Genomic DNA, 14754 nt, shown 5'->3' with positions numbered 1-14754 from the left:
TACTCTTGTAGTTTAAAGAAATCTTTCTGCCATTACCAAGGGTCCATTGATTTGTCAGAAAATTAAGGCTCTAGAGCCAGACATGAAATTCAGTCATGTTTAACATCAATTACACACAAAAATATCTCCGGAAACCATGGCTAAAAAGAAATTGCAAGTGCAATTTTGGTTTGAGGTAGCCACTTTAGAGTGAATTTGGTGATTTGCAGAAATCTTGACCTACATTTTCACCTAAACAACATGTACCTAAAATGTGGGAGGCATGGAATGAACAGAAAAAAAAGTCTCAAATACCTATGTCCGAATGGACACAGAAAGTCTGTCATTATGTGTCATTCGGGATTGAGGCAGTTGTTTGTAGGGACAAAGTCACTTTCCATTCCAACCTCCAATAGAAGCCTCCCATTTATACTAGCCTAGCTCCCTGTGTTTGATACCCTTCTTCTAACCTGGCTCCCTGTGTTTGGTACTCTTCTAATAATAAATGTTAGTATACGGAATATGATTGAACATCTACTCAATAACATGACTCTCGCTCTCCAACAGTCCGGCTCACAGCAGCCGCTTGAACTCTTTGGACAACCTGAGCATGAGTAGCTCCCAGCTCAGCTCCGAACCCGAGTCGGGCTATCCCTCGAGGGGAAGCCCCCACGCCCCTCTCCGGAGTCTCCAGCCACCCAAATGGGACCAGGACAAGACAGAGAATCCAACACCGGACACCGCTGAGTTGGGGGACTCCTCGGTCCAAGCATCCAAACCCGCCTGGGACGATGACGATCACAAGACCAGGACAGATTTCAAGTATGTCAGATGAACTGTGAAATAATATTGCAGTATACAACAGCTATGTAAAGGTGGAAGAAAAGGAGCAAGCATATGTCACAATATCTTGGAGGACTGTATGTCAATAGGTGATATAAATCGAATCGATACTATCAGGTGAAAGATAACATATCGTTGCTATATTTGATGAAGGATATTATGTTTTCTAAGAAAAACAGCTAGAATGCATTATAATCATATCTGATTGTATCAATACTTGACATTGCTGTACTGATGATGTACTGTGTGAGATATTGAAACATTAGCATTTTGATATTTTGCCACCGTTAATCATGATGTGAAAATTGATATATTGAAGAAAGTCAGCGGGGATACCACTCTGTGTCCATCGATATCCGACGTTACCGTGTCGATACTGTACTGTGAAAGATGACAATACGATATCATTGCAATATGCTGCGTATGATAATACACCAATTACGAGTAGGTACAATAAAATGCCACACTATGGAGGAGTTTATTGACACCGGGTGTCACCATATCATTATACTCCTGAATGAGATGACAATATCATCGCATTGTTTCATGATGAACATTTCAACGCCACTGATTGATCAATTGGGGCGGGGGACATCACAATATCTAGGACCATATCAGTACTTGATTTTGGCTTATCAATACTGTACCAGGCAAAACAAGACAATATTATAAGACTTTGCCAATGATAACAGCTGTTATGTCACTGATATTTTGGAAGAAAAAAACAAGGATACAGTGTATTCTGTGTCGATGTGTGTATTGCTACTGTACCATGAGCGCTCGCAATAAGATATCTTAATGTTTCAAACAATATCAGCTTTGTGATAATGAATACTTTTGGAAGAGAAAAAATCACCTACAATATGGGCATATGGATAATTTACAAACGAGAGGTACTGATGCAATATCATTCAGGTATTTAACTGAAGATATTTATGAGGTTCCATGAAAGCATTGATAGTGACATCAAGCATTGATACTTTCACCGAGATTGCGATGCGCCACAACTGATTTTTTTCCATAATGTTTACTATCACTTAATCATTGTATTGGTATATTATAGTCAGGAAATAATCTAAATATTACATTTTCATCGTCGTCTCAAGGTACAGTATCAACATCAGCGACATCAGGTACCAATACTATAATAATAATAATAGATCGTGATGTATTGCTGATGATATTCTTCCAAAATATAGCCCATTAGCTTTAACAATTACCATAAATTGCTCAATGGTTTAAGTCGTGAGTACCTACCAGGAATACTAATGGAATATAAACCTCAATGGGGGCTCTGAGATCTCCAGACTCAGGTGAAATAGAGAGTCCAAAGCAAACACAAATGGAATTGGTAGCCAACAGAAGTGACGTCAGCCCAAAGTCTGAATGTTTCAAAGTCCGGGTTCAATATTCTTCTTTTTTCTCGTGTCATTTGAGCATTTCCACTTTTAAATGAAATTTCTTGCCCAGCACGGGGTTTCAGTTGTACTCCCTTGCCCCCCTATCCTCCCCCGCTTTGTTTTAAATGGTGATGAGCAGTCTTTATTTTCTAATGGTTTTAATCATATAAAGCGCTTTGACCTAGCTTGTTTATGAAATGTGCTATATAAACAAATTCTTTGCTTTGCTTTTTGTTAATGTTGGTAAAATATTGCAATGATGTCAAGCCGTTACCGCTCGCAGTGCAGTACAAATACGCCAACATCAGGTTGCTCTTCGATAATGTGATTTATGATTGCTGATTTTCTTTTTCCAATATATTGATTATGGCAAAGTCACATTGTATCAGTCTAGCAAAGTGTTGAATAATGTTTTGGTTTATTTTCTCCTCCTGGTCAGCATGTCAGTGGACGATCCTCCACTGTGTTCTCCCTCAAAGATCCGCTGGCTCAAAGCATACTACAAAGTCAGGTCCAAGCACTTCCAGGTAGGACATCCTTCCTCTTTCCCTTTTGTCCCCACTACCTGATCTCGTTTTTATCCTGTCCCCCGTACGGCTTGGTTGACTTTCTGCTCAATCTTTTGCACCCATATGCTGTCCGTTTTAATGATTGTTGGTCTGCAGATAATTTTGGGCTTTCTTCCTGATTGTTGAGCTGTAAGTGTGTGGATAATGCCAGACTTTATTGCTGATTGTTCTGCAAGTGCACGGACAGTTGTACGTTTTAATGCTGATCATTGTGTGTGCTGCGACTGAGTGGACTGTTCCAGACTTTAAAGGAGATTATTGTGATGAGAGTATGCGGATACTTCAAGGCTTCAATGGTGATTTTTGTGCTCTAAGTATATGGACGGCCTGTGGCATTAATGAGGAATATTGTTCCTAAAATGTGTGGCTCATTCCACGCTTTAATGCTGATTGCTGTCCAGCAAGTGTATTGTGCCGTAAATGGGGATAATTCCAGACTTTTTTTCCTGTATGTGTATGGATACTTCTTCGCTTTTACACTGTCCATGTGCAACAATTGCGGGGATAGTTGTGGTGTATAATGCTGAATATGTTTCATCAACAGTGCAGATGGTCCCAAGCTTTAATTTTGATTGTTGTGGTTCAAGTGAGGGAGGGATCCCGACTTTTAATTCTGAATATTATGCCGCAAGTGTCCGGACACCTTCAGACTTTAATCCTGATTGTTGTGCTACATGTGTACGAGAGTTCCATAATTGAATACTGATACCTGTGTGACAAGTATAAATATTGGTACAAGCTTTAATGTGGATTGATCCAGAGTTTAATGCTGATTGGTTTTCTGTAAGTCTCAATTCTGATTGTTGTGCTGAAAGTTTACGAAAGGTACGGATTTGAATGTCGATTGTTGTGTCGTAGCTGTGGACCGTTCCAGACATGAATGCTGATTGTTGTCGTGCAAGTGCGGAGATTGTTGCAGGCTTTAATGTTGAGTGCTTACCTGTAAGTGTAGTGCAGTTCTGGCTTTAATGCTGGTTGTTATATCATAGGTTTGCAGAAACATTCAGATTTTTAATGCTGATTGTCATATTCCAAGTGTCCAGTGTGACTTTGTTTTTAGTTTGTCAAAAGTGAGGGTATTGTTCAAAGCTTTAATTTTGATTGCAGCGATATAGGTTTGTTCTCTGTAATTTTCCCATCGCTTTTTCACAAGTTTTGTAAGGCATTAAAATCATAATTAAGTGGTTCACCCCGGCAGGATCAGAAAGTCTTTTCTCCGACTCCTTGGTCAGTATTGGCATGGCAACCATGTGACACTTCTATGGTGACACCACTGTCTATTTGTTTATGATGTGCACTGGCTCTGTTTATACTTTTATTCCCCTCAGTATTAGGTTTTTAGTTCCTGTCTCGTGTATAGGATCAGTAATCACATTAACTCGTATGACAAGTACTTGCGCCTGCACATGACCAGAGTTCACTGGACTTTTTGGGGGAACTTTATAGATTATTTCCAGTTGTTGTTTTTATTTGTATTGTGCAATTTGGAATTCAAACCATCATCATTCTCATGCATAACATAAACAACAACATCTTGTATTCCATATCCAGAGAACTAGAAAAGCATGCAGTGAAAGTTGCTATAATATTTTTTTTAAATACCAGTGCCAAAGTGTTTTCTTTGTTTTTTTGCATATGTATTGTCAGAATAACATAATTCAGTTATTCATTTTCCATACTAGGCGGCACAGTGAATCAGCTGGAAAGCGTTGGCCTCACAGTTCTGAGGTCCCAGGTTCAATTGCGGACCCGCCTGTGTGGAGTTTGCATGTTCTCCCCGTGCCTGAGTAGGTTTTCTCCGGGCACTCCGGTTTCCTCCCACATCCCAAAAACATGAAACATTAATTGGACACTCTAAATTGCACCCAGATGTGATTGTGAGTGCACCTGTTTGTCTTCATGTGCCCTGACATTGGCTGGCAACCAGTTCAGGGTGTACCCCGCCTCCTGCCCGTTGACAGCTGTGATAGGCACCAGCACTTCCACAACCCTTATGAGGATGAGCGGCTAAGAAAATGGATGGATGAATTTTGGATTTTCCATACTGCTTATCCTCACTAGGGTCATCGATGGTCTGGACTTGGACTCTGGGGAAGAGGTGGGTTAGACACTGAACTGGACGCCAGCCAATCGCAAGGCACATAGAAAGCAAACAACCCCTCACACTCACATTCTCACCTACTGGCAATTTAGAGTCTTCAATTAATGTATGTTTTGGTGACGTGGGAGGAAACGGGAGTGCCCGGTGAAAACCACGCAGGCTCAAGGGGAACATGCAAACTCCACACAGACGAGGCCTGATTTATACCCGGTCCTCAGAACTGTGAGGCAAATGTGCTAACCAGTCATCCACTGAGCCGCCGACACAAAAATTACTTTACTAATTTCCAGAATAACTTTTAGAGTGGAGGAAGTTGGGAGGAGGTGTACGGGGGTGTGATGGGAGGCTGGGGCTGGAGGGGTTGAAGGAAGAAGCCATTACATTTTGATGCAGAGCCAAGATTTTTTTTTTCCACCTTTGTTCACTTTTTTTTCCCTCTTGGCAGACATCTGCAGTACATGGCTGAGTGCTCTTCTTCTAAATAAGTTATTTTACTAGATGGATGGATGGATGGATGGTTTACATACATCAAGTCATCATCACGTGTGTCCAGGTTAACTTCTGACATTTTTTTACTTTGTGTATTATTTCTCTAATCATTGTATTTATTCTTATTGTGCACTCTGCTAGTTTTGGTGAACAAACTTGCAAGGAATAAGCACATTATTCTGCATGTAGGACATGTCTGTAATGTACATGCAGGCATCCTGTGGAGTTTTTGGCGTGGATTATATCAAGTCTTTTTTGGCTAGTCTATGAAGACGTTTCAAGGAAGAGCAGAGCCATGAAATGTATATTTGAGGCCAGCAGACGGGAGTGGGTATCATTAATATTGATACATATGATACACACACTCGCATGGTATGGTAGCACGGTGGGCGATTGGTTACAGCCTCTGCGGTCTGTAGTCCAGGGTTCAAATCTCGGCCTTGCGTGTGTGTAGTTAGCATGTTCTCCATGTGCATGCGTAGGTTTTCTCCGGGCACTCCGGTTTCCTCTCACATCCTAAAAACAGCCGTTAATTGGAGAATGAGAATGCCCTCACGTGCGATTGTGAGTTCGAATGGTTGTTTGCTCCTATGTGCCCTGCAATTGGCTAACAACCAGTTCGGGGTGTACGCCGCCTCCTGCCCAAAGATAGCTTGGAGAGGCTCCAGCATTCCCGTGACCGTTGTGAGGATGTATGGATGAGAGATGAGAGAGAGAAAATATGAGTGGGCAAGCAAGAGAGAAAGGAGATGGGAGAAATAGGAAGAGGGATGGAAAGAGGGAAATAGACAGAGAAGGGCAAGGAGGGAAGGAGAGAGCCAGCGAGTGATGAGAGGAAAGAATGATTAGAGAAAGTGAGAGTAGGAAAGGGAGAGAAATAGGAAAAGAAAAAGGGAGAAACGGGAAGGAAGGGAGAGAAGTGGGGAGAGAGGACAAAGAGGACAAGAGAGGTTGGGAAGTAGATTTTGAGAACAGGAGAGAAATGGAGAGAGATGTAAAGAGAGATAGTTGGATATAATGGGCGAGAGAGAGAGAGAGAGAGAGAGAGAGTACGTGCTGGGCAACAAACTGTGAGGAGAGAGAGAGAGGGAGGGAGAGAGAGAGAAAGAGAGAGAGGCGAGGGGTGCGAGTACTGCGCGCCACTCTCAGTAATGTGAAGGCAGAGAAGGCAGAAGGACCATGATGAAGATAATGATGAGGAGGATCATGACGATGCTGATGATCACAGCACTTGCTGTGATCTGATTGGACATACAGACATCTTCAAATGGATTTGATTGACAGCCCAGTAAAAACATGACAGAAAAAAAAATACTTTTTGTTTTTAAGGATTTGTGCAGGAACGCTGCCCCACTTGTGGTGCTCCAGGTAAGTGCATGACATCCATCCATCCGTCCATCCATCCATACATCCATTAATTCATTCATTAGCAGAGATGAGACATTTGATGAATGAGCAAATCAAACAAGTTCCATGTTCATACGGGCGCCCCAAGAGCATTTCCAGGAGATTCCCCCTCCCTTCCAATCTCTATTTTTAACCAATCACCATGCACTTTCACCCTTTGGAAATCCATCACACACTTTAGCAGCAAAGTGTGCCCTGCTAACAGAATCTTTGTCCACTGCTTTGGAAACGTGCCAGTGGATGACTTGTGAGTCACAACAGACAGTTTGATTATCAGAGCCGAGCTTTGATGAAACGGTTCAAAAAAGTGATGATGAACTGGAAGTTGAGTGGAGGTGGGGGGCGGGCTTTCGACCTATCAACACCTTTTTTTTTTTTAATAGGACTACATCTTCTTCAGGAAGTGACCAGTCAGGAAGCAGCAACACGACTTAAACCAAATTTAGACACTAGTTGCCACAGTCCAAACCAGTTCATCTAAAATTTCCAAGAACATTGTTTGTACTTGTTGGTATTTTAGAATTCCTGGAACTAAAATCACATATATGTTCCTGGATTTCTGAAATAAGTCCTCTGTGAGCAGGAAATTGTTCAGCCTTGAAAAAACATTCCTGGAAATAAATTCAGACCACAGTTCCCGCAAGCCAAACAAGCTATGGCGCTCCTAAACCTCCCAGCTCATCCTGAACTTCCTGGATCTTTTAATTGTTGGGGTGACCTTGTCATCCTGAAGCATTTGAAGTTTTATAAAGTTAAATAAATACTATGTTTTGAAATCACTGAATATTAATATTTATGAGTTGCGATTTTATTATCAATCAAAATAATTGTGATTTATCTTTCTATAATTGGCCAACCCTTCTAAGAAGCTCTGATAAAGTACACTGGAATGTCCTCCAAAATGTTCTCTTAAACCTTGGGAAATTTTTGGTTCTTTTTTCCAATTTACTAATCGTGCACACAAATGTTTGCGGAACCCTGTGATTTATCAGTGTGTTCATAGTTTTTGTTTTTTTTTCTTACTCCGAACCAACGTAGGACATGCTCAGACCATATGTGAGCACAAATAATACAAGATCAGCAATCGAAACTATGTCACATCATGTCTTTTATCCAAGATGCAGAACGTATTCGAACAACAGTCATTGTTAATAACCTTGATGATTACTTTGATGATAATAGCCCAAACCAGAAATTGTTTTATGGGTTGACTGTCCTTAATAACAATTCAAAGGATGCTTCTTGTCACTTTTACCATTATCCCGTTCAAGTGCTGCCTTGTACGGTTGGATATCTGCATTTGCTGGTCTTAATATGTCCCTTGCCCCACGTCAACAGGAAAGTGCAATCAAAGTGGTCAGATTTCCTAGCCCGAAAATAGACTCCAGGAAGCCCCCGACCACAATGAGGGTAAGCACTACGGAAAATGAAGGAATGAATGGATTCAGGTTTTGGATCAGCCACCTCTTGTGACTTCAACCCTCACGCATGGGCTGAGATGTGTCAGACGGACATCCTTTTACAGAGAAATTGGGGTGGGGTTTCTGCAGACTGCAGGTCACTGGAAGAAGCTATCACGTAGAATGAATTTGGATTCGCATTATCATATAGGGTGGTGCAAAGAAAATTGTCCGGTACGTACGTGACATGAATGTGAACGCTGAACTTTTGCACAGAGTGAGAGCATTTCTACAAATGTATTAGTAAATGAGTCCCAACAAGATTCATGCAGAACCAACCCAAAAGGTAGACCTATTAGGCCTCGCTTTTGCAAATTAAGCACTAGATGGCATTTGCGAACAACTAGGACTACTAGTGAAACACGAGATTTTAACTACTCTACAGCAAATTTTATGTCCCTAATAGCAGCACAACCTCACTGTAAACATCTCCTAGTATGCCAAGGTTGTCCATCTAGTGAGGCAAAGAGTGCACAAGTACATGAACTTCAACTTGAATACCAAGGATATGAAATAAATACTTTGTGAAATGTTGTTGCCCCATGGTGAGAGGAAGCATTCACTTGAGTGGCAGGAAGAAGGAGAAGAGTCTGATTGGATTAGACTTCCCAGAATGCACGCTTAAGGGACACGCCTTGTCTGTGTGTGTTTTTGTGTATGCACGGACAATTTAATGACAATACTAAATAAATTAGCGTGCGTGTGACAACCAGGCTAATCAAGGTGTCAGACATTACTCAGTCCCTTGAAGGTGTCTGCATGTGTGCGTGTCTCTGTGTGTGTGTGTGTGTGTGTTGACTTCCTGTCATGCGCCGGCCAATATTCGGTTCTACTTGTGAGTTGTTGACGCAACACTCCCTCCGAGCGCATAGAGGGACGGCCCTTCTCATACATTTGAATACTCTCAATTTATGTGGGAATATCTTGAAATCTGGATTATGTTTGTCTCCAAAGTAAATGCGCACCTTCAAAATTCACAAGCAGAATTTAATATTTACAAATGATAAGTTCTGATAAACGCACACATGACATAAAAAAAATGTGCAAATCATGGCTATATTTGTGGATCTGACGAACATAAAAATTGGGGCTATATTTAGGTAAATCATTTCAAGACAAATCTCTCCCCATGGATATGCGCAGAACCAAACACGAAGGTTCCTGGACCTCTTGAAAGTGCTTCCCCAGCACAGGTCTTCTTTTTGCCAGTGGAACTAACTGGTGATGCATGTTCATGCTATCCAAATACAGCATCATGCTCCAAAGGTTTAAAGCGCTGTTCCACCTCCTAAAGTTCCTGGAATCTGTTTTTGGTTTTGTTAGCTTTGGTTTATTGAGGGCCAGATTGGTGACAGACTGGCCAGACAGGAGTCATTTTGGAGATTTAGTACACAAATTGTATAAATTGTGACCACGGCTGGCTGGCAACTAGTTCAGGGTGTACCCTGCCTCCTGCCCGTTGACAGCTGGTATAAGCTCTGGCACTCCCTGCATCCCTTGTGAGGATAAGCAGCTAAGAAAATGGATGGATGGATGGATGGATGGATGGAGGCTTGAATTTGCTTGCTCCACAGTGTTGTTTACTGTACATCCAAAGAGGAAATGTACAGTGTGCTCTTGCCCATTCGCGGTTCACCCACGGCGTTACATCAAAATTAAATTGATCACACCACAGCAAACAGAATAAAATAACTAGCAAATAATAAAACAAATAAACTAATGACTGAAGAAATGGAAACAAAACATGCACTTTAAATGCTGTTTACATCCTCCTCGCATGCTTTGCAGCAGGAAGCACCTCCTTAATTGACCATTAAGTGTAGCTTATGGTTGCAAAAATATGTTACATCTCATATATGGGTATATGAATACTGCATCCATTATATGCAGATTTTGTTAATTGTGGGGGTGTAAGGCACGTAACCCTCACAAATAACAGGGAAACATTATATACTACTTTTTTCACCTTTGTGGTAAACTGATATGGTCACTCCACAAAGTTGTGTGTCCGTCGTTTTGTGGCGACGGAGTCATGACACTTGCCATACTACTTAATGCCAAGTCTGCCTTCGTTGTTGTCATCCATCCCTCCATTTTCTTTGCCGCTTATCAACACGAGGGTCGCGGGGAGCGCTGGAGCCCATCCCAGCTGTCAACGGGCAGGAGGTGGGGTATACCCTGAACTGGTCGCCAGCCAATCGCAGGGCACATAGAGACAAACAGCCGTACTCACAATCACACCTAGGAGCAATTTAGAGGGTCCAATTAATGTTGCATTTTTTTGGGATATGGGAGGAAACCGGAGTGCCTGGAGGAAACCCACGCAGGCACGGGGAAACTCCACACAAGCAGGTCTGGGATTGAACTCGGGACCTTAGAACTCTGAGGCCAATGCTTTACCAACCGATCCACCATGGCGTGCTGCCTGTTGTCATTTGACTTAAATTTTATGATCATAGTCCCTTTTTTTTTCTTTGCGATTTCCATACATGCTGACATGGAGTCAGTCGGTCTACAATGTTGTGTGCATCCATATTATTTTGCAGAAACGCTGGGCTACTTGTTAGTTTCGTAAGTTCTGCTTTCCATACGTTTCTCTGAATTCGAGCAAAATAATACCTTTTCCTTCAGTTGACTGTGACATGTGCTCACACCCCAACGTTGTGTGCATCCACGCTTATGTTGTGAAGAAGCTGTGCCACTTACTTGCGGAATCTTTATTTTCCATTCTCGCTGCTTTTCTTCATTTTTTTATATATATATATATATTTTTTTTTTCTTCTTATTTTACTACTAATGTGACATGAGTCACTTCATGATTTTGTGTCATGGTCATCCCAGGCTGTTTTTGTATCTGTTGAAGGTGAGTGGAGGATGATGTCATATTTGACGTCTGCTGTTCCATACACTCTATTTTCGTTATTGCCTCGCAAAAGAAATAGTTTGATTGATTGTGTTAAAGTTCTCCCATTGATCGTCTCCACGTGAGACACTCACAAGAGCACGGCCGCCATTTAGTGACAATCAGCAGCCTCTTTGGAAGGAGGAAATCATGGGAAGAGGCAGATTGGAGAGTCAAGTTCAATGTGTTTGTCTGTCAAAATGTTGGTGGGTTTGTCCCCCCCCGGCTGCAATTTGTGTACATTAAAATACAGAAATCTGACGACAGCCTGATAGCATAACAAGCATGCTGTGCAGCCAAATGTCAAAACACAGCAGTTTTATTATGTGTTGTCACGCCAAAAAAATAAATAAATACAAATCAAACCTTTCCAAACATGGATATAGTATGCATGTAGTATATCACCAATTGTGTTGGGTTTAAAGTTAAATACAATTGAACTGTACCTGAAACCTGTATTGTCCTGGTATAAATACAAGTTGAAGCCGCTGTAACATTATGTACAGTTCGAACATTTGATTGAGTGATTCTTTTACATAACACTTGAGGGAGCCAACATACCAATCTGATAAAATAATAATGATTATAGTTTATTTAAAGAGTGCTGAACAGCTAAAAAAAAAAAAAAAAAACTTTATGAGAGAGTATTACAAAATCAGTATGCTGAAAACATTTTATACTAAACATAATCACTTCTATGGAAATTTATACATCCATTTTTTACATTTATATATTCATGAAGCAGGTTTTTCAGTGGGTTGGCGTGGAAGAGGTTCTTCCCCAACTTGTCTGTGAAATTCAGGTTTGTGAACCACTGTTATGACTAACAAGTCCCTGTGGGTGGCGGCGTTGCATTATTTTGGGTTTGAGATCAGCACAGCTTTTGAGTAGAAGTTAAACTGGTCAATGATTTATTTGGTAATCTCAGTTACGTTGGAAACAGAAGATGTTTAGGCACCTCACACTCGAACATCATATGTGTGGTACAAACAGATATATGTCACAGTAGTGAGTAGAAATTGCATTTTGCCATCGTTACAAAAGATGACGCTCTTCATGGAATGAATGGTGAACGTCAGAAGGCCTTTTCATTCCTGTTTTTTATAATTCCCGGTGTCACAAAAACAACAAATATTGACATCAAAGTCTGTTACTTTATACAAAAATGAACTTTTCTCTACATGGTGGTCAGAAATATGTTTTTTGGTTGAGCCAACCCATTTTCTACTACTGGTTACTAAAGAACGCAAAAAGCCAGAAACAACTTTTTCTTCTGATGGGGGGAAAAGAACAAGTCTACTACAGTATTTTTCTTGGTGGACTCAATGGATGTATTGACACAGAGGACAATATTTTGTGAATCTGAAAGATCAGTCAAAATGTTCTCATACTGTGCACTCTGCTTTCAAAAAGGCTGGCAGTGAATGAGTTATTCAGGATTACAACCCAAGAGGTGGTGCATTACCTCTCCCCAACACTCACCTTGGGGGGAGTCCTGATACAACTTAGCTTAACTGTCAATATACTGTAATACGTCGGAGAAGCAGCCAAAGTAAAGTGGCCTCTGAGTGTGCCTATAAATGTATAGACATATCAAAAGTTAAGAGGGAATCCGAGAGAGATGAAACGCCTTGGGTGCCAGATGGAACAAATTGAAATATTCCCAAACGTTAGGAGATGAAAGGAGCTTCAGAGTCATGAAAATGTATTTCAACTGGAAGGAAACTTTGCCTGAAGGCAACACGAGTCAGCACATTAATGCACTTATGGACATGCTTAAAGATGTCAAAGTGCTTTGACGTGAAAGGAGCGATGAACCTGTTGAACTTGTTAACCGGAAAAAGTGGCGGTGTCACGACACCTGCATCCCCCTCAAGTGTGAAGCGTGCGTGTTGAATTTTTTAACCGTGAATAGTATGGGTTTTGAGAGAGAGGTTTGACACTTTAAACACCCACATCTCCTACTGGTGTGACACCAGTGCCATAAGCATGGGTACAGAACCCTTTAACTAGGGAATAAACGTGGTATTGAACCTTTTTGCCAGGACAAAAGTGGCCGTGTTGGACCTTTTACCGGTAAAAAATGTGAGTGTTCAATTTGGGAAATGTTAATCATGCACCCTTTTCACTGGAAAAAGTGTGGGTGTTTTCACACATGCCCGCAGATAGGTCCGACGCCGCAGGGAACAGTGAGTGTTAGAGCCTCTCACTGGGAAAAGCGCCATCCACGTCACATCCGCCTTGGGTGTAACACCCCAGCTAAAATCATGGCTCTAGAACTGGAGAAGTGAACTGCGAGTGTTGAACATTTTCGCTGGGAAAAGTGTGGGTGTTGTACCGGCTATATTTGCCGCAAGTGGGGTCCCCTGATGATCCCTTTAACGTTTCAACACCCACATCCCACAAGGGTCCGATACCCCTGAACAAAAGTTAGTTTTACATTTCTTATATGAAATTAGTGTGACAATAAAAAACGTTTCTTATCAGGTACTGAACATCTAGCTCTTTCTTTCTTGAAGGGGGGGGGGCCGTTACGCATTTGGCTTCTGCTGAACAACAACTGGTGTGATTTACTTTCGGCCCGTTTTGACAGCAAAGGACTTTAGCTCACTTCCAGGACCCTGACATCCAGTCAATGTTTCGCTCAATGAATACAATTAAGATTATTGTGTGAGGGCCGTAAGTCAACAGACATAAAAAGTCTTGAAATATTCTCAATATTCCCTCCTTGGGTGTCACTTTGACATTCAGAACCTTTCAATAATTGTAATTACAGGAAATAAAATCAGTTCATCACACACGGCGACCATTTATTGTAGAAGACCAGTGAAACCATAGACTGGAATCCACATCTAGATTAAATTTAAAAATCAATTTGAGATTTCACACACTCTCATAAGTAATAGCTGTTTATGAATTAATAACTCACTGTTTTGATCGACTTTGTCAACAAAAGTGTAAAGAAAATCAGGTTCGTAAGTGAATTTCCTGTTTTTTGTTTTGTACTTCCAACCTAATTACACTAACGAACAGTGAAAAGCTTCATTGCTCGCCACATTTAATTTGAGTTTGATGGCGGTACGACTGCTAAATTTTGAGTGTTGACATGAAGGAACCAAAAAAAAAAAATCTCTACAGTACAGGCAGAACACTGATACTACAGAACACAATGGGCATTCATACGGACACACTCACACAAAATCTATTTAATAGCGTATATATATATATATTATATATATATATATTGATCCACAGTTCTGAGGACTGGGGTTCAAATCCCGGTCCTGCCTGCTTGGAGTTTGCATGTTCTCCCTGTGCCTGCGTGAGTTTTCTCCTGGTACTCTGGTTTCCTCCCACATCCCAAAAACATGCATCATTAATTGGAGACACTAAATTGTCCCTAGGTGTGATTTTGAGTATGACTGTTTTCTGTCTCTGTGTGCCCTGCGATTGTCTGGCAACCAGTCCAGGGTGTACCCTGCCTTCTGTCTGGTGACAACTGCGAACTCACTCTTGTGAGGATAGGTGACTCACAAAATGAATGTGTGTGTGTTTATACACATGCACACACACTTAAAATAAGTGCTCCCAGTGGGAATTTTCC

The 14754-nt window shown here is 41.2% G+C and overlaps 1 protein-coding gene across 7 annotated transcripts in view; it reads left to right on the top strand.

Moving 5' to 3' along the window:
* Nucleotides 1-14754, top strand: part of LOC133499009 (protein unc-13 homolog B-like) — a 101948-nt gene that overhangs the window by 37480 nt on the left and 49714 nt on the right. For all 7 annotated transcript variants that reach the window (XR_009794517.1, XM_061816452.1, XM_061816456.1 and 4 more), the window contains 2 exons: nucleotides 547-801; nucleotides 2662-2749. Coding sequence is in view for 6 of the 7 variants with exons in the window: in XM_061816452.1 (XP_061672436.1) it covers nucleotides 547-801; nucleotides 2662-2749 (343 nt within the window). In the remaining variant the exon portion in view is untranslated. The remainder of the gene's footprint in view (nucleotides 1-546; nucleotides 802-2661; nucleotides 2750-14754) is intronic.

Source organism: Syngnathoides biaculeatus, chromosome 4 (assembly GCF_019802595.1).
Source record: "Syngnathoides biaculeatus isolate LvHL_M chromosome 4, ASM1980259v1, whole genome shotgun sequence".
NCBI lineage: Eukaryota > Metazoa > Chordata > Actinopteri > Syngnathiformes > Syngnathidae > Syngnathoides > Syngnathoides biaculeatus.
The sequence above is the reverse complement of the archived record's forward strand: the minus strand, read 5'-3'. Positions and strand labels throughout refer to the sequence as shown.